Source organism: Oryctolagus cuniculus, chromosome 1 (assembly GCF_964237555.1).
Source record: "Oryctolagus cuniculus chromosome 1, mOryCun1.1, whole genome shotgun sequence".
NCBI classification, from domain to species: Eukaryota; Metazoa; Chordata; class Mammalia; order Lagomorpha; family Leporidae; genus Oryctolagus; species Oryctolagus cuniculus.
Window position 1 is genome coordinate 4,808,299 of NC_091432.1, and position 19,680 is coordinate 4,827,978.

The 19,680-nt window shown below is 45.6% G+C and overlaps 1 protein-coding gene across 4 annotated transcripts in view; it reads right to left on the reverse strand.

Annotated features, from left to right (window-relative positions):
• KDM2A (lysine demethylase 2A) overlaps positions 1–19,680 on the reverse strand; it is a 132,527-nt gene that overhangs the window by 51,659 nt on the left and 61,188 nt on the right. For all 4 annotated transcript variants that reach the window (XM_070067682.1, XM_051826502.2, XM_051826510.2 and 1 more), the window contains 3 exons: positions 6,151–6,289; positions 5,042–5,120; positions 4,615–4,661 (listed from right to left, as the gene is read on the reverse strand). In XM_070067682.1, the coding sequence (XP_069923783.1) occupies positions 4,615–4,661; positions 5,042–5,120; positions 6,151–6,289 (265 nt within the window). The remainder of the gene's footprint in view (positions 1–4,614; positions 4,662–5,041; positions 5,121–6,150; positions 6,290–19,680) is intronic.

The window sequence follows — 19,680 nt, forward strand, 5'->3', positions numbered from 1 at the left end:
AGTGCAAGGGCCCCTGCACCCATGTGGGAGACCTGGAAGAAGTTCCTGGCTCCTGGCTTTGGACCAGACAGCTCTGGCTGTTGTAGCTACTCAGGGAGTAAGCCAGTGGATAGAGAATCTCTCTGTCCCTATTTTTCTCAGTAACCCTGCCTTTCAAATAAATAATTTTTTTTTTTTTGACAAGCAGAGTGGACAGTGAGAAAGAGAGACAGAGAGAAAGGTCTTCCTTTGCCATTGGTTCACCCTCCAATGGTCGCCACGGCCGGCGCACTGCACCCGGCGCACCGCGCTGATCCGATGGCAGGAGCCAGGTACTTATCCTGGTCTCCCATGGGGTGCAGGGCCCAAGCACTTGGGCCATCCTCCGCTGCACTCCCGGGCCACAACAGAGAGCTGGCCTGGAAGAGGGGCAACCGGGACAGAATCCGGCGCCCCGACCAGGACTAGAACCCGGTGTGCTGGCGCCGCAAGGCGGAGGATTAGCCTAGTGAGCCGCGGCGCCGGCCCAAATAAATAAATTTTTTAAAAGAGAGAGAAAGGTAAATAGGTAGACAGACAGACAGATATGGGGGCTGTCACTGCAGCTCTGCCAGTCAATCTGCAGCTTGTACCACCAGCACACCACATGGACGTTGCGGTTCAAGCCTCAGCTGCTCTGCTTCCAGTCTAGCTCCCTGCTAACGTGCCTGAGAAAGCAGTGGAAGATGGCCCAGAAATGTCTGGGTTCCTGAAACCCACATGAGAGACCTGGGTGGAGTTCCGTTCTCCCAACTTCGTCCCAGCCCAGTCCTAGCCACTGTTTCCAGGGAGTCAACCAGAAGATGGAAGATCTCTCTGTCACTCCCACTCTGCAACTCTGCCATTCAGTAAATAAATAAATCTTAGAGAATGACACTTTCAACCAAGAATCCTATAACTGGCAAAAGTGTCCTTAGAAAAGAGAGAAATTAATATTTTTCCAAATAAACAGTTAAGGGAATTTGTTACCTAATATTAGATATGTCCTTCAAGAAATGCTCCAATGAGTCCTGTGAGATGAGATAAAAAGGGGCTGGCGCTGTGGCGTAGCAGGTGAAGCCCCCACCTGCAGGGCCAGCATCGCTTATGGGCGCCAGTTCGAATCCTGGCTGCTCCACTTCAATCCAGCTCTCTGCTAATGGCCTGGGGAAGCAGTAAGAAGATGGCCCAAGTCCTTCGGCTCCTGTACCCACATGGATGGAAGATATCTCTCTCTCTCTCTCTCTGTCTCTGCCTCTAAGTAACTCTGCCTTTCAAATATAAATAAATCTTTTTTTTAAAAAAGATAAGAGTACACTAGGCAGTAAACTAAAGAAGTAAAGATCCCAATAAAGATAAATATATGATCAACTACAAAAGCTAGTACTGTTATAACAATGATTGGTTGGTTAATTTCTTTTTATTTACCATGTGATTTAAAAAACTAATACAGTTTATTTATTTTTAAAGATTTATTTATTTATTTGAGAGACAGAGTTAGAGAGAGTGGGAGACACAGAAAGGTCTTCCATCCACTGGTTCACTCTTCAAATGGCTGCGGTGGCCAGAGCTGGGCCAATCTGGTGCCAGGAGCTTCTTCCAGGTCTTCCACGTGAGTGCAGGGGCCCAAGCACTTGGGCCACCTTCCACTGCCTTCCCAGGCTGTTAGCAGGAAGCTGGATCAGAAAAGGAACAGCAGGGATATAAACCAGTACCCATATGGAATGCTGGTGTTGCAGGCTGGATCAGAAGTGGAGTCACCAGGACTCGAACAAGCACTCACATGGGATGCTGGCATCCCACTGGTGACTTTACCTGCTATGCCATAGGGCTGGCCCCGAGGTCCCAACCCTTAATACTGTTACAATGATAATTAAATTTAAACATAAGTCTTGGAGAGGACAAACACTTCTTTAATTGACTTTCATTTTCCTTTCGTTCTCTGAGTATCTGTAGGAGAACTGGTCTGAAGTCTAAGGACTAGCACAGTGGTACAATGGGTTAAGCCTCCATTGGCAACATCAGCATCCCTTAAGGGAGTTCAAGTCCCAGCTGTCCCACTTCTTACCCAGCTTCCTGCTAATGTAACTTAATGATGGCAAGTACTTGGCCCCTGCCACTCATGTTGAAATCTGGATGGAATTCCTGGCTCCTGGTTTCGGACTGGCCTATCCCTGGCTGCTGCAGACATTTGGTGAGTTAACCAGCAGACAGAAGGTCTCTTTCTCTCCCTCTTTCGCTCTTTCAAATAAATAGAGCTTTATAAAAATAAAAATCTTTGTCTAGTAGATCTAACATCAGGTCCTTTCAGGGGCAGTTTTGTGGTTTTTTCCCTTTGAATGGGCCATCTCTCTTATTTCTTCATATACCCTTGGACCTTTTGTTGAGTACTGGACATTAGAATCTAGAAATCAGATTCTTGCCCTTTCTCAGGATTTGCTGTATTGTTACTTCCCACCCACCGCCCCCCCCCCCCAATAGCTGGAGGCTGTCCGTACCAAGAAATCAACTTGAGGCATATAATGGGAGTCTTCTCAGGTCTTTCTGAGCCTTTGCCTTTATGTGGGAACACAGTCACTTTCTCGTTTTCCCCATACGTGCAGCTGCTTGTCAACGTCCTAATCTCGGGCATCTGAGAGAGGGGTGAGGCCACAAGTCTTTTACAGCCCTTGGAAATCACTTCAGCCAGGGAGAAAGGGCTTGAAACAAGTAAGGGGAGGTGCAGTAACAAAGGCCACCTATGACCCCCAGTATCTGGCGGACAGGCCATTCTGGCCTCCCAAAGCTGTGTACAGGTTGTTCCAGAAAATACATACACAGCTGCTTGCCATGAGCCTGGCTGAACGACACAGGGAGGACATGGAGATGGGTAGCTACCACCGCACTAAGATCTGAAATGGACTTAGCTGCACTTTCCTGGCCAGGCCTTCCCCTGGAAGTTATAAGCTTTCAACAGACGCCACAGAGTACCAAAAGTAGTTTCATCAGACAGATTTCTGCCAGTGTCATTACCGCTTAGGCAGGGAGACTTGTTCCTGATGCTTCCTGTTCTGCCATAGTCCTGGAATATGCTCCAGGAACCTACACTATTAACAAGTATCACAGAGGAAATGATGCAAGTCACTAATGGATTATAAACTGTAGGAAAGTCTAACCAACATTTGGACCCTGAGAATTACTGCCCTGGAGGTCCACTAAGGGAAGTCAAACAATGGATTCTAAGTGTTCAGGAAGGTATGCTGTGGCCCGAAGAGGTCTCTGCCATGTGGAGGACAGGAGAACATCTACTGTACTCCAGGAGCTGTGCTACGTACTGAGAAACACACAATGACAAGCAGATGGCTAGACTCTAACGTAGAAACAACAGATGAAAAGTACAGGGATTCGAGAATTTTACTCTGAGCTTTCTGTGGCTTCCACTTCTGGGATGAACGGAAGAGTTCAGCAGATTTAACAAGGGCCCCCAAGTGGTCAACAGATAGCACTGCAGCACGTAACTCCTGAAGCAAAGACGCGGTGCTGGAGCTTTCTTAGTTCAGAGGACAGAACAGACGCTGTCTGGAGAGTCCACAGACTCTTTCAGTTTCGTGATCTGTCGGGAACATTTCAGAAAGGCTTCACTCCACTTAACTGCCTCGTCAATGACAGAAGAGTGACCATCTTTGGAGGCCTAAGGATCCTGGGGTGTCTGGAGTCACAATGGACATCAATTGCAGGAAATTAACCCAAACCTTCACTAACCACAGGAAGTTTTCTTCCTTTATTAGATCATTCTAATTTGCTCTTTTCTTAAGCTTTTTTTTTTTTTTTTTTTTACAGGTAGAGTTATAGACAGTGAGAGAGAGAGAGACAGAGAGAAAGGTCTTCCCTCCGTTGGTTCACTCCCCCAATGGCCACCATGGCCGACGCTGCACCGATCCGAAGCCAGGAGCCGGGCACCTCCTCCCGATCTCCCATGGGGGTGCAGGGACCCAAGCACCACTGCCCTCCAGAGCCACAGCAGAGAGCTGGACTGGAAGAGGAGCAACCAGGACAGAATCCGGCGCCCCGTCCGGGACTAGAACCCAGGGTGCCAGTTCTGTAGGCAGAGGATTAGCCTAGTGAGCTGTGGCGCTGGCCTCTTTTCTTAAGTTTTAAATAAATAAAAGTCATATTAAAGACAATTTAACTAGTCATGGATGAAGAGAAATTTTAATGTATCTACTTCTCAGCTTACGAAATTACAGCCGTACACAAGTTACCAAACAGCACTGGCAAGGATTTCCTGGAAATTTCTCACTGCTTTTAGGATAAATGAAAAGAATCACCACAGTTATCAATAAAGTTTCATTCTTGGTCTAGATATACAAGCTTTCAGTTTCCTGGGTAGGTTGCCCTCTAGTAGGCAAGTTCTTCAGAGAAAGGGAAAGACATACAATGAAAAAAATGGTAAACACACACAAAAAAAGAGATTCAAATGTTCTTAGTCTACCAAATATTAACTGAGACAACTTCTATAACTCCCTTTGAACAAATTCTCAGGTGCTAACAAAATAGAAGTTTCTATCCATTGTGTATCCTTCAATGCTCCTAAGCCTTAAATCTCTGGCAGAGATTTAATGAAAACTTGGGACTTACCCACACACATTTTGACATCATTCACAGTGAAGTCTGGGTCTGGCATCCTAGGAAACAAACACCACTGAGCATACTGGAAAGTGTGACACCAACAAGTCTGAGAATCCCCAGACCAACCAATCTTGACATTAGGCTTGAAATTATTTTCTAAGTAAAAATTATCATATATTTACATGCATACATAGGAAAGCAATATATAACAAAACGTTAACAATGATTATCTGAGAGGCAGATAGAAGACAAATTTGCTCATTTGTTATTTTCCTATTTACCTGTTAACACAAATCATTTGCATAACCAAAAAAGAAACTCATACACTTTTTAAATGAAGTAGAAATTTATCTTCAGATATCTACTGCTTTGTGCATACTCCTGAATGTAACATGACCATTCTGCAACCACCTCTAGCCAGGACAAGAATACTTACTTTATTCCAAGTCCATCAGAATTCTTGAAAATTAGAGGGTCTCTCAAGCCACCCCGCTGGATATACTCTACATTAAAATCTGTGACCACAGGAAAACAATTATTAGAAGAACAAGCGGCATAATTGGAAAAAGATAAAAAGATCATAAAAAGGAGCCTAAGTCAGAAGTTAGTAAGATGGTTGTGCTCTTGCAGACAATAAACACATGCTATTACAAAGCGTTTAACAGGCAGAGTACACTTAGAAGCTAGGTTGGGGGGGGGGGGTTGCTAACAGAGTATTTTCACAGAAAAGTCAGAACTTAAACAGGAAGTATCACTATGTAAAGTCTACGAAGAAACTATTACCTTGTCTTAACAGATAAAAACACTAATTCTGGCCATGACAATACACGTGACATCCTTGTTAGTTTGTCAAGGATCAAGGCAGAATTGTACACACAGAAGCCTACTTTGCTAAGGGTAGGGTGAGTATGCATAAAAAGGTTTTTATTGTGATAGTTTTGATTAAACCCAAACCAAGGGACGAGAGTAGGCAAAGGCCTTTAAGAAAAAAACTCAAACAACATTCCTTTCTTAATAAAGGATTGCTTCTGGGGCTGGCACTGTGGCATAGCGGGTAAAGCCACCACCAGCACTGCCAGCATTCCATATGGGTTGCTGGTTCAAGTCCCGACTGCTCCTCTTCCCATCCAGCTCTCTGCTATGGCCCGAGAAAGCAGTGGAAGATGGCCCAAGTCCTTGGGGCCCTGCACCTGCATGGGAAGACCCAGAGGAAGCTCCTGGCTTCAGATCAGTGCAGCTACGGCCACTGTGGGCAATTGGGGAGTAAACCAGCAGATGGAAGACCTCTCTTTCTCTCTGCCTCTCCTTCTCTCTCTGTGTAACTCTTTCAAATAAATAAATCTTTAAAATAAATGAATAAATAAAGATAAGATTGCTTTTAATGTAGCAGAGAACGACTCATAAGGTAGATAGAGGGACGGGAGGGGTACGTAAAGAGCCTAACAAGGGAGAACAGATCAACAGCATCAACAGGAATATTTCAACTACACAGATGACAGCACTACAATTTTCAGATCTGCAGATCTGAACCAAAATGATACTGACCTTTTCCTTCCATAAAAGTTACAAAATTGGCATTATATTTGTTGGTGTGGAGTTTTTCTTCCAAATCAAAAGTTCTTTTCCCTTCAATTTCATCATCTGAAATGCCATCGTCTTCATAGCGCCGTCTCATGGTACCACGCTGGGAGAGAAGGCACACAAGGATAAAATCATTCTTATCTACCATGGTCGGGGTTTCTCCTGGATATACAAAGCACTATGTCCAGTACCAGCTTTCCTTGCCTTTATGATAAATCTTTTCTTTCTTCCAACTCAAGATCATCTGGTATTCTCAGATGAATACAAAGAATACAGCAAAGTTTTGACGAACTACTTGTTCCCTACCTGCAAATTTTACTTTTGCTAATAACTCTTTGAACCTAGAGATACAAATTCATACACACACACACACAAAAACTAAACAGGGTCTACTAATTATTATATTTGTCTATCATAGCTTGTCTTCATAGACATTACAATCAAGAATGCAAAACAGGAAGGCACTTCATAAAGTTTGTTAACAATTAAATTAAAATAGAAGTTTCTTCTGGTGTAAAAATGTTTGAAATCCACACATAGCTTTTTTCATACTACGCATTTTCCATGAACCCTCTGAAGACCTTTCTTGCATATGGATTTCAAAAAATTTTCACACCAAAATGAACTTAACCTGTAATTCCATTTTCCACAAACTTTCTGAAGTACCCTTATATAATTTTTCCATAAGGGAGTGTTGTATCTAGTAGTAGTTTTGTAAAACAACCTTAACAATAGCCTAAAATATCTGAATTAATGGATGAAAAATCTTTTCTCTCAGATGAAGGAAGAGTAACAATCTATACAACAGCATTCTAAATAGCCAACCATCAATATGTAGCTTTAAAGGTAAAGCAGCTCTTCGGCCGGCGCCGCGGCTCACTAGGCTAATCCTCCGCCTAGCGGCGCCGGCACACCGGGTTCTAGTCCCGGTCAGGGCGCCGGATTCTGTCCCGGTTGCCCCTCTTCCAGGCCAGCCCTCTGCTGTGGCCAGGGAGTGCAGTGGAGGATGGCCCAAGTGCTTGGGCCTTGCACCCCATGGGAGACCAGGAAAAGCACCTGGCTCCTGGCTCCTGCCATCGGATCAGCGCGGTGCGCCGGCCGCATCGCGCTGGCCGCGGCGGCCATTGGAGGGTGAACCAACGGCAAAGGAAGACCTTTCTCTCTGTCTCTCTCTCTCTCACTGTCCACTCTGCCTGTCAAAAAAAAAAAAAAAAAAAAAAAGGTAAAGCAGCTCTTCAAGATACACAAGTAGCCAATAAGCACATAAAAAGATGCTCAGTATTGTCAGTCATGGGGAAATACAAATCGAAACCACAACGAAATACTCCTGCACACCCACTAGGACGGGTTTCATTAAAGACAGACCTAACAAGTGTTGGCATGAATGTGGAGGAACTGGAAACTGCACAAATACATAGCTGACAGAATGTAAAACAGTGTAGCCACTTTGGCAAACAGTTCAGAAACTCTGCAGAAGGTCAAATGATCCACTAATTTCACTCCCCAAACTGAAAATATATATCCTGGATATCAAAACAAAAACTTTTACACAGATGTTCACAGCCCAATGGTACAATCCAAATGACAGTTGGTGAATCAATTAACAAAATGTGGTCTAGATATCTAACAGGTGACTGACCACAAAAAAAGAATGAAGCACTGCTATAACATGGATATAACATGGATAAACCTTGAAAATATTATGCTAAGAAGCCAGACACAAAAGATCACATGTCATATGTCATTTACATGAAGTGTCTGGAAAAGGCAAATGCACACAGACAAAAAGCAGATTAGTGGTTCAAAGTGGGCAGCAGAAGGAGGAATGATGAATGAATGATAATGGTATGGATTTCTTTCAGAAGCACTGAAAATGTTCTGGAATTTGATAATGTTGATCTGTGAATAACTGAATATAAGAAAAGAACCACTGAATTGCATATTTAAACAAGTGAATTTTATGATGAATTCTATCTCGTAAACTATTATTTTAAAATTACGCTTATGCTGAAAATTTACTTTTATATGTATTTTACTTTAGCTGATGTTAGGATTTGCTTAAATTCCTTGAATACATATCTAAAGGTCAACTAGAATAGAAACAATGAATAGGTCAGGGTAAACTAACCCTACCCTTGGTATATGCCAATAACAAATAAACCCCAGAATTTTTTTTTTTTTTTTTTGGACAGGCAGAGAGACAGAGAGAAAGGTCTTCCTTTGCCGTTGGTTCACCCTCCAATGGCCCCCGCGGCCAGTGCGGCCAGTGCGCAGCGGCCGGCACACTGCGCTGATCCGATGGCAGGAGCCAGGAGCCAGGTGCTTTTCCTGGTCTCCCACGGGGTGCAGGGCCCAAGCACTTGGGCCATCCTCCACTGCACTCCTTGGCCACAGCAGAGAGCTGGCCTGGAAGAGGGGCAACCGGGACAGACTCCGGCTCCCCGACCGGGACTAGAACCCGGTGTGCCAGTGCCGCTAGGCAGAGGATTAGCCTAGTGAGCCGCGGCGCCGGCCTAAACCCCAGAATTTAAAGTTAGGTGTTGGTTATATAGAGCTGATGACATAATACCTCAATCTACATAAATACATTAAAAATGAGATACTAGAGGAGCTAGTGCCGTAGCATAGCGGGTAAAGCGGCTGCCTGCAGTGCCGGCGTCCCATATGGGCGCCGGTTCAAGTCCTGGCTGCTCCGCTTACGATCCAGCTCTCTGCTGTGGCCTGGGAAAGCAGTAGAAGATGGCCCAAGTCCTTGGGAACCTGAATCCACATGGGAGGCTGGAATAATCTCCTGGCTTCGGATCTACGCAGCTCCAGCTGTTGCAGCCATCTGGGGAGTGAACCAGCGGATGGAAGACCTCTCTCTCTCTGTGTAACTCTTTCAAATAAATAAACAAATCTTTTAAGAAAAATGAGATATTAGAGAATGGTCTCTCAGTAAGTTAAGATCTATGAAAGGGGAAAAATAAGTCATAAAAAATAAAAATTAGGGGCCAGTGTTGTGGCATAGTGGGTAATGCCACTGCTTGCGATGCCAGCATCCCATATGGGTGTTGGTTCATGTCCCGGCTGCTCCACTCCTGATCCAGCTCCCTGCTAATGGTCCAGGAAAAGCAGTGCAAGATGGCTCAAGTGCTTGAGCCTCTGCTACCCACGTGGGAGACCTGAATGAAGCTCCTGGCTTCAGCTTAGCCCAGCGCTTGAAACCTGGGGAGCAAACCAGTGAATGGAAGACCCCTCCCTCCCCCTCTTCTGTCTGTTAACTCTTTCCAATTAAATAAATCTTAAATATATATGTATGTGTGTGTGTGTGTGTGTGTGTGTGTGTGTGTGTGTATATATATATATATATATATAAAGAGTGAAGCTTGGACACCCAGGCAGGACAAAGCACAGTGGTCAGGCTGCCACTTGAGATGCTGGTATCCCATATCGGAGTACAGGTTCAAGTTCTGGCTGCTCCACTTCTGAGCAGCTTCCCACAATGCACCAGGGAAGGGAGCAGAGGATAGCCCAAGAGCTTGGGCCCCTGCCACCGGTGTGGAAAACAGGAAGGAGAGAGCCTGGTCCAGCCCCAGTTATCACAGTCATTTGGAGAGTGAACCAGCAGATGGAATACCTCTCTCTCTCTCTCTAACTCTGCCCTTCAAATAAATAAATAAATCTTTAAAAAAAACAAATAAACCCTTAACATTTAGGGTCAACTGACTTCCAAACTGGGCCAAGAAGTCTTTATTAACATGCAAAAGAATAAAGCTAGCCCTCTACCTCATACCACATAGAGAAAAATTAACTTAAAATAGATCAAAGACCTAAATGTTAGAGCTAAAACTATAAGATTCTCTTTTAAAATTCTTTGAAAAATTATTTTATTTTAAAGGCTGAGAGAGAGAAATCTCTGATCTGTTGGTTCGCTCCCTAGGCCAGGCTGAAGGCAGGAGCCAGGAACTCCATCCAGGTCTACAATACGTGTGAGAGCGATTCAACTACACATCAGCATGAAGCTGGAATTGGGAGTGGAGTAGAGCAAAGAGTAGAACCCAGGCACTCTGATACGGGGTGCAGGCATCCATAGAGGTGTCTTAACTGCTGTATCAATGTCTACCCCCTAAAACCGTTAACATCTGTAGAAGAAAATATACTGTAAATATTCCCATTTTTAATTAGGCAAGGGTTTCTTACATGTGACACCAAAAGCACAAGTAACAACAACAAAACAGATTAACTCTGGACTTCCTTAAAATCAAAACCTTTTGTGCTTCAAAAATCACAATCAGGAATGTGAAAACAGGATCTGTAGAACAGGATTTTTTCCCACTCATAAATGATGTATGTAGTAAGGCTCTAACATCCAGAATATCTAAAGAACTCTTATAACTCAACAATAAAAAAGACAAAGGAACAGTTGTTGTGACCCAACATGTTAGCTGCTGCTTGGGACTGCCACATCCCATATGGGAATGCTTGGTCTGAGTCCTGGCTACTACACACTTCTGATCCACCTTCACACTGCTATGCCCAGGAGGCAGCAGATGAGACTCAAGTACCTGGGTTCCAGCCACCCACACTGGAGACCAGCATGGAGTTCCTGGCTCCAGGCTTTGGCCTGGCCTAGCCCTGGCTATTTAGTATCATTTGAGGAGTGAATCAGTGGAGGGTAGATTTCTCTGTTTTTCAAATAAAATGAAAATAAAGACAAAAATAACAATTTAAAAATGAACAAAGGATGTGGATATATTTTTCGCAATGAAATGCAACTGGCAATAAGCACATGATAACACATCATTAGTCATTAGGCTCAACATCATCAGTCATTAAAGAATCATAATCAAAACTACAAGGAGATGCACCTTCCAGTCCAGTAATAACAAGTGCTAGTGAGGGAGTAGAGGACTGGAATCCAGATATGCTGCTGGTGGGAACGCAAAATAGTGCAGCAGCCCCCGTGGTAAGTAGTCAGGTGGTGTCTCAAATGGTTCAACATAAAACTACAATCTGACTGAACAATTCCGTTTCTATGTATCCACTCAAGATAATGCAAACATTCATTTACATAAAAACTTGGAGATAAAGAATTGTAGCAACATTATTCAAAATAGCCAAAAAATAGAAAGAAACCTAAGATCCAACAACTGATAAATGAATAAAATGTAGTATAATCATACTACATAACAATGAAATGAAATTAGGGGCTGGACTGTGGCACAGCAGGTTAAGAAACTGCCTGCAGCACTGGCATCCCACATGGATGCTGATTTGAGTTCTGGCTGCTCCACTTCTGATCCAGCTCCTGCTAATGCATCTGGGAAAACAGCAGAAGATGGCCCAAGTGCTTGGGCCCCTACTACCACATGGGAGATTCAGATAAAGTTCCTGGCTTCAGCCTAGCCCAGCCTGGACTATTGCAGTCATTTGTGGAGTGAACCAGCAGATGGAAGATCTCTCTGTCTCTCCCTCTGTCTGTCTGTAGATCTGACTTTCAAATAAATAAATCTTTTTTAAAATGGAATTAAAGATAAGTTTATTTTGATGCAAATACTTTTTGAAATCCACGTATAATTTGTTCAGAATATGCATTTTCCATGAACTTCTGAAGTAACTACCCACAAAGAGTCAATAAACACATAAAAGATACTTGCTCGGTCAACATCATTAGACATTGGGGAAATGAAAACCACAACGAGGGCCCACGTTTGAGTACCAACTGTTCTGCTTCCAATCCAGTTTCCTGCGAATATACCTGGGAAAGGCAGTGGAAGATGGCCCAAGTGCCTGGGCCCCTGTTACCTATGTGAGAGACTGGGATAGAGTTCCTGGCTTTTAACTTCAACCTGGCCAACTTCTATCACTGTAGCCATTTGGGGAGTGATCCAGTGAGTAGATAATCTCCCCCCACCCATATGTGTGTGTGTGTGTGTATGTGTGTGTGTGGTTTCTCTCTCCTCTGTTGCTGCTTTTCAAATAAATAAATAAATATTAACAACAACAAAAATACAATGAGATCCCACTTCATATCTATCAGAATTATAGCTATTAAAAAAAAGGTAATGAGGGGTCGGAGCTGTGGCTTAGAGGTAAGCCTGCTGCCTGCAGTGCCAGCATCCCATATGGGTGCCGACCTGAGTCCCAGCTGCTCCATTTTCGATCCAGCTCTCTGCTATGGCCTGGGTCCAGGAGAAGCACCTGACTCCTGGCTTCAGATCAGCGTGGTGAGCCGGCCACAGCCCGCCAGCCATGGCGACCACTGGAGGGTGAACCAACGGCAAAGGAAGACCTTTCTCTCTGTCTCTCTCTCTCACCGTCCACTCTGCCTGTCAAAAAAAAAAAAAAAGTAGGGGCTGGGGGTGTGGCGTAGCAAGTAAAGCCACTGTCTGCAGAGCCAACATCCCCTATGGGAGCTAGTCTTGGCTGCTCCTCTTCTGATCCAGCTCTCTGCTTTAGCCTGGGAAAGCAGTGGAAGATGGCCCAAGTCCTTGGGCCCCTGCACACACATGGGAGACCGGGAAGAAGCACCTGGCTCCTGGCTTCAGATAGGCGCAGCTCCGGCCAATGGGGCCATCTGGGGAGTGAACCAACTGATGGAAGACCTTTCTCTCTGTCTCTCCCTATGTCTGTAACTTTACCTCTCAAATAAATAGATAAAATCTTTTAAAAAATAAATAAATTCAACATCTCTATGATATTGTCCTCTCTACTTTACAAACAACAGAAATGAAAGACAGAAGTAACTGGCCCAAGTTACAAAACTAGGAAAAAACCTGTGGCCAGACTGTGAACCCAGGCACTTTGGTTCTTCAGCCAACAGTCCTAACCTTATGTCATACTACTAACCCTATTCTATACTACTGAAATAACCTTGGGGTAAAACTTCAGGGACCAGGTGCTGTAGTGCAGCAGTTAAAGCCTGGGCATCATTCAAGTCCTGGCTGCTCCACTTCAGATCCAGCTCCTTGAGCCTGGGAAAGCAAAGGAGGGTGGCCTAAGTCCTTGGGTCCCTGCACCTACATGGGAGATCTGGAGGAAGCTCCTGGTTCCTGGCGTCAGATCATCTCAACTCTGGCCACTGCAGCCATTTGGGGAGTGAACCAACTGATGGAAGACCTTTCTCTCTCTCTTTCTCCGTAACTGTATGTTTCAAATAAATAAAATAAATCTTAAATGAGACCCTGAAGAGCTTAAATGGCTCTGGCAGAGAGAGAGAGAGAAGTGGTTGGACCAGGAAGCAATAAAGGAAACTGTCAGAAACCATGTTTTGTAGATAGAGGATTAACAAAGGATCTACTCCAAGATGTCTTTCTAAAGGACACTAAATTTCTGGCTATTTATTTAATATGCTACTGTTCGTTTAACATTTCATCATTCCTTATTTCCACCTCTAGCTTTTACTGGAAAAACTATTTTATTGGTCATTCAACTAGTCTGGCTGCAATAAAAATAACTGCTGCTCCTACCCAGAGACCATTTTAGATCACAAAGTGCTTTGAACTTAGTACAAAGATAAAATTGCTGGGACCAACACTGTGGTGTAGCAGGTTAAGTCTCTGCCTGGGATGCTGGAATCCTACCTGCTCCACTTCTAATCCAGCACCCTGCTAATGCATCTGGGAAAGCAGCAGAAGATGGCCCAAGTTCTTGGGCTCCTGTGACCATGTGGGAGACCCAGAGGAAGATTTGGGTTCCTGGCTTCAGACAAGTCCTGCCCCAGCCATATTCTCTCTCTCTCTCCATCTCTTCTCTTCTCTAATTCTGCCTTTCCATGAAAGAAAGAAAAAAAAAACTGCCATTATTCTTTTCTTACAAAGATGAATTTTTTTCATCTCCTGTTTTCTAAGGAAACAAAGATTCTGATCTATCTTACTCCATGTCTGAGAAACAATATTAAGATACTCTTGCTGGTGATGTGTGGTGGAATGAGAAGGCCATGCCAAGATGGCCGCTGGCAACAGAAACTGCCTGGCAACAGGCTGTGATTGGATGGTTTCGGAAACCACATGACAGTGGAGCCTGACTGACAACAGGCTGTGATTGGATGGTTTCAGAAACCACATGACGACAGAGCCTGCCTGGCAACAGGCCGTGATTGGATGGCTTTGGAAACTGCCCGGCAACAGGCTGTGATTGGTTAGGGCATAGACCACCCCTTGACTGGATTGGCTGCCTTGGCTATATAAGCTGCTGTAGCAAATGAAATAAACGAGTCTGCAGGCTGCTTGCCTCTGGCCTGCTTTCACCCGACTCCGTCCCGGGGTCTGTGTGGTGACTCTGCGCCTCTTGCCCCCACCACACTCCTCTTCTCAGAACAAATCAACCTCAACAGTGATGGAATAAGAAGCCAAGTAACAACCGGAGTCATGTCTCACTTTATGATACCACTAAAAAATGTTGAGGGGGGTGCTGTGGCATAGCAGGTAAAGTCATTGCCTGCAGTGCTGGCATCCCATATGGGCACCAGTTTAAGTCCCGGCTGTTTCAATTCCAATCCAGCTCTCTGCTATGGCCTAGGAAAGCAGTGGAAGATGGCCCAAAGGGCCGGTGCTGTGGCGTAGCAGGTTAAGCCACTGCCTGCAGGGCAAGCATCCCATATGGGTGCCAGTTCGAGACCTGGGTGCTCCACTTCCAATCCAGCTCTCTGCTATGGCCGGGGAAAGCAGAGGAAGGTCCAGGCTCCTGGCTTCGGATCAGCATAGCTCTGGCCGATAGAAATTGGGGAGTGAACCAGTGGATGGAGGATATCTCTCCCTCCCTCTCCCTCCCTCCCTCCCTCCCTCCCCCCCCCCTCTCTGCCTCTCCTTCATTCTGTGTGATTCTGACTTTCAAACAAATAAACCTTAAAAAAAAAAAAAAAAAGTGGAGCAGCTGGGACTCAATTAGTGCCCATACAGGATGCTGGCATTGCAGGTAGGAGCTTAACCTGCCACACCACAACACTGGCCCTTCTGTGCAAGTTTCTGAAAACCCAACATTACTGCAAAGTCACACCATGGGGTAGTTATGTATATGGGTAGCTACCTCCTTCTGTCCCACCACATCACATGTGTACACTGTAGAAATTATCTGAACACATTCATTCACAAAAGGACAAATTAACTGTACACAAGGATGAAAAACCACACTCAAGGATGCTGATGACCAGTAGGGGGAGACAGACATGTAAATAAGCAGTAATGTTAAAATTCAGTATGATATGAATAAAGAAAGACAAATATAAATGTTACTGAACTCTAAAAAGATCAACTAACACAGAGATTAGTGAAGGCTTCATATAAGAAATTATGTCAGAAAAAAGGAGTTGTAGACCAGCACTGTGGCTCAGCGGGTTAAGTCGTTAACTCCAGTGCTGGCATCCAGTACGAGTGCCAGTTTGAATCCTGGCTGCTCCATTTCTGATCCAGCTCCCTGTTAATGCACCTGGGAAAGCAGTAGAGGATGGCCCAAGTACTCAGGCCCCTGTAACACACAAGGGAGACTAGGATGGAGTTCCTGGTTCCTGGCTTCGGCCTCGACTAGCCCCCTCCTTTACAGCCATCAAGGGAGTTATCAATGGATAGAAGATCTTCTCTCTCTCTGTAACTCTGCCTTTCAAATAAATAGAAAAGAAAAAGAAGATGTTTATTACTTCAGCAGAGCTTTACTGAACACATACTAAGTTCAGAGACCATAGAGAGACTCGTGGGTATTGGGGCACAAGTACTATAGCTATCTTCTGCTGCTTATCTCAGGCACATTAGCAGGGAGCTAGCTGGATTGGAAGTGGAGCAGCCAGGTCTTGAACCAGCACTCATAAAGGATGCCAGAACTGCAGACAGTGGCTTAACCTACTACACTATAATGCCAGCCCCAAAAACTCGCATTTCTTTCATTAAAAGTTCAGGCAAGGGGCTGGCACTGTAGTGCAGTGGCTTAAAGCCCCAGCCTGAAGAGCTGGCATCCCATATGGGTGCCAGTTCTAGTCCTGGCTGCTCCACTTCTGATCCAGCTCTCTGCTATGGCCTGGGAAAGCAGTAGAAGATGGCCCAAGTTCTTGGGCCCCTGCACCCGCATGAGAGACCCAGAAAAAACTCCTGACTTCGGATCAGCTCAGCTCTGGCCGTTGCCGCCATTTGGGGAATGAACCAGAGAATGGAAGACCTCATCTCTCTCTGCCTCTCAAATAAATAAATAAAATTTTTCTTTAGATTCATTTATTTACTTGAAAGGCAGAATTACATACAAAGAGAGGGAAAGACACAGAAAGAGGTCTTCATTCACTGGTTCACTCCCCAAATAGCCACTGTGGCTGGAGCTGGGCTGCTCTGAAGCTAGGAGCCTGGAGCTTCATCTGGGTCTCCCATGCAGGTACAGAGGCCCAAGGCCATCTTCTACTGCTTTCCCAGGCCATCAGCAGGTAGTTGAATTGAAAGTGGAGCATCCAGGACCCAAACTGGTGCTCATATGGGATGCCTGTACCACAGGCAGATGCCACAGGCACTATGCCACAGCACAGGTTCCAGTAAATAAATCTTAAAAAAAAAAAATAAAAAAAGAAAGAAAGAAAGAAAAAGAAAAGTCCAGCCAAGTCAGCCTTCAAAGATCATTTGAAACAAGTTAGTTCAACTTCTGCAGAGACCAACAGCATATAGAATATTTTCCATATATGAAAAACACTACCAGGGTTGGCATTGTGCACAGCAGCTTAAGCTAATGCCAGCAACACTAGCATCCCATATAAGAGTACTGGTTCCAGTACAGACTGCTCCACTTCCAATCCAGCTCCCTGCTAATGTGCCTGCAAAAGCAGCAGAAGATGGCCCAAGTGCTTTGCCTCCTGCCATCCGCGTGGGAGACCTGGATGGAGTTCCAGGCTCCTGGCTTCAACTTGCCCAGTCCCAGCAGTTGCAGCCATTAGGGAAATGAACTAGCAGATGGAAGATCTGTCTTCTTCTCTCTCAAATAAATAAAAATAAATCTTAAAAACTAACACGTAGGCCAGCACTGTGGTGCAGTGGGTTAAGGAACCGCCTGTAAGCCAGCATCTCATGAGAGCCAATTTGAATCCTGGCTGCTCTGCTTCGAATCCAGCTTTGTGCTACTGCGTCTGGGAAAGCAGCAGCAGTGCCTGGGCCCTGTCACCCGTATGAGAGGTATGGACAGAGTTCCAGGCTCCTGTGGCCATTGGGGGTGGGCGGCAGGGGCGGGGGCGGGGAGTGGAACAGCAGCTAGAAGATCACTCTCTTTCTTCTTCCTGTAACTCTGCCTTTTTTCTTTTTTTAAGATGTATTTTATTTACTTCAAAGGCAGAGTTACAGAGAAAAAGAAATACAGAGACAGATTTCCAATTTACTGGCTTACTCCCAACAAGGCCCCAACAGCCAGGGCTGGGCAAGGCCAAAGCCAGAAGCTTCTTCCTGGTTTCCCATGTGGGTACAGGGGCCCAAAGACTTGGGCAATCTTTTTTTTTTTTTTTTTTTTTTTTGACAGGCAGAGTGGACGGTGAGAGAGAGAGACAGAGAGAAAGGTCTTCCTTTGCCGTTGGTTCACCCTCCAGTGGCCACCGCGGCCGGCGCGCTGCGGCCGGCGCACCGTGCTGATCCGATGGCAGGAGCCAGGAGCCAGGTGCTTTTCCTGGTCTCCCATGGGGTGCAGGGCCCAAGTACTTGGGCCATCCTCCACTGCACTCCCTGGCCACAGCAGAGAGCTGGCCTGGAAGAGGGGCAACCAGGACAGAACCCGGTGCCCCGACCGGGACTAGAACCAGGTGTGCCGGCGCCGCAAGGCGGAGGATTAGCCTAGTGAGCCGCGGCGCTGGCCAGACTTGGGCAATCTTTCGCTGCTTTCTCAGGCACATTAGCAGGGAGATGGATGAGAAATGGAGCAGCCGGGACTTGAACTGATGCCCATATAGAATGCTGGCGTTCCAGGCAGCAGCTTAACCCATTACACCACAACGCAGCCCCAATTCTGCCTTTCAAATAATTAAAAAAAAAAAAAAAAAAAAAAAAAAAACTGGCAGATCATAGTAATTCCAACAAGAAGAAGATAGCGTAATCTATAAAAAGAAGGCGTCACCTATTGCTTTCGAAAAGCTTGTGCACACTTGAGAAAACAATGCTCAAAAGAAGAGGAATACAGGGGCTGGAGCTGTGGCACAGTGGGTTAAAGCAGCCGCCTGAAAGTGCTGGCATCCCATATGGGCACCGATTCTAGTCTAGGCTGCTCCTCTTCCGATCCAGCTCTCTGCTGTGGCCTGGGAAAGCAGTAGAAGATGGCCCAAGTGCTTGGGCCCCCGCACCCACATGGGAGACCCAGAGGAAGCTCCTGGCTCCGGATCAGCGCACCTCCAGCCGTTGCGGCCAACTGGGGAGTGAACCAGCAGATGGAAGACCTCCCCGCATTCCGCCGCCTCTCCTCTCTCTGTGTAACTCACAGAGAGACTTTCAAATAAATAAATAAATCTAGAAGAAAAAAAAAATTTCTTCCATCTACTGGTTTACTCCCCAAATGGCAGCAATGGCCGGAGCTGGGCTGATTCGGAGCCAGGAGCCTCTTCTGGGTCTCCCACATGGGTGCAGATGCCCAAGCACTTGAGCCATCTTCCACTGCCTTCTCAAGCCATCAGCAGAGAGCCTGATCTGAAGAGGAGCAGCTGGGACTTGAACTGGTGCCCACATGGGACACCAGCCCCGCAGGAGGAGGCTTACCCCAGTATGCCACAGCACCAGACCCAGAGTTTACTTCTTAACTGAACAGCTTTCCCAGCAAATTGGTCACAGTCACTTTGCTGCTGGCATTGTGGTTACTGCTCTCATCTTGAACTTACAGGATTACTGGGTCAAAGTAGCATACAGACAATCGTACAAGTTGTTTCTCTCACTATCCTGGCAAAGATAGGCCTGCATCTGACAAACTGCAAAAAACGGCAGAGCCTGTCTTCACTGGCAGCTGAGGCCCCACCGCAGCCTGTGCATAATCCAGGACAATCCGAGATCTCAACAATGATCTTCCTGACACACTACAAAGACAAATCTGCTAGTGGTAATACAACACCAGTGCTTTTCCCTTTCCACCAGAAATGAATTCTAGAATTTTATTTCAGAAGAAGTTTCCTTCCCAATTAGTCCAACAGAAAAGGAAGCCTGATGAAAATGATCAGGAGCAGAGCTAAATTCAGTGATGGATCAGTGGCACATTCTTTTGTGTGTGGAAGGGAAGGGTGTAAATACACCTAAATGTAATTTTCAACGTGTTTACATTCAATGGTGCTTTGGTTTGGGGAAGGTTTATCCTCCAGAGGTTCACATGCTGGAGGCTTCATCTCAGCCCAGCATGCTAGTGCTGAGGTGGCACAAGCTCTGAAAGGCAGAGTCCAGTCAGCCATGGGGCCACCACCCTCGGAAGGTATTCCTGCACGTCTGCGGGACTGCACAGTGCTCATGAGAATGGGTTGCTATAAGGGAGCCTGACACCTCCTTGAATCCCGCTTCCACACGTCACTCACCATTCTCACACGTGTTCCCT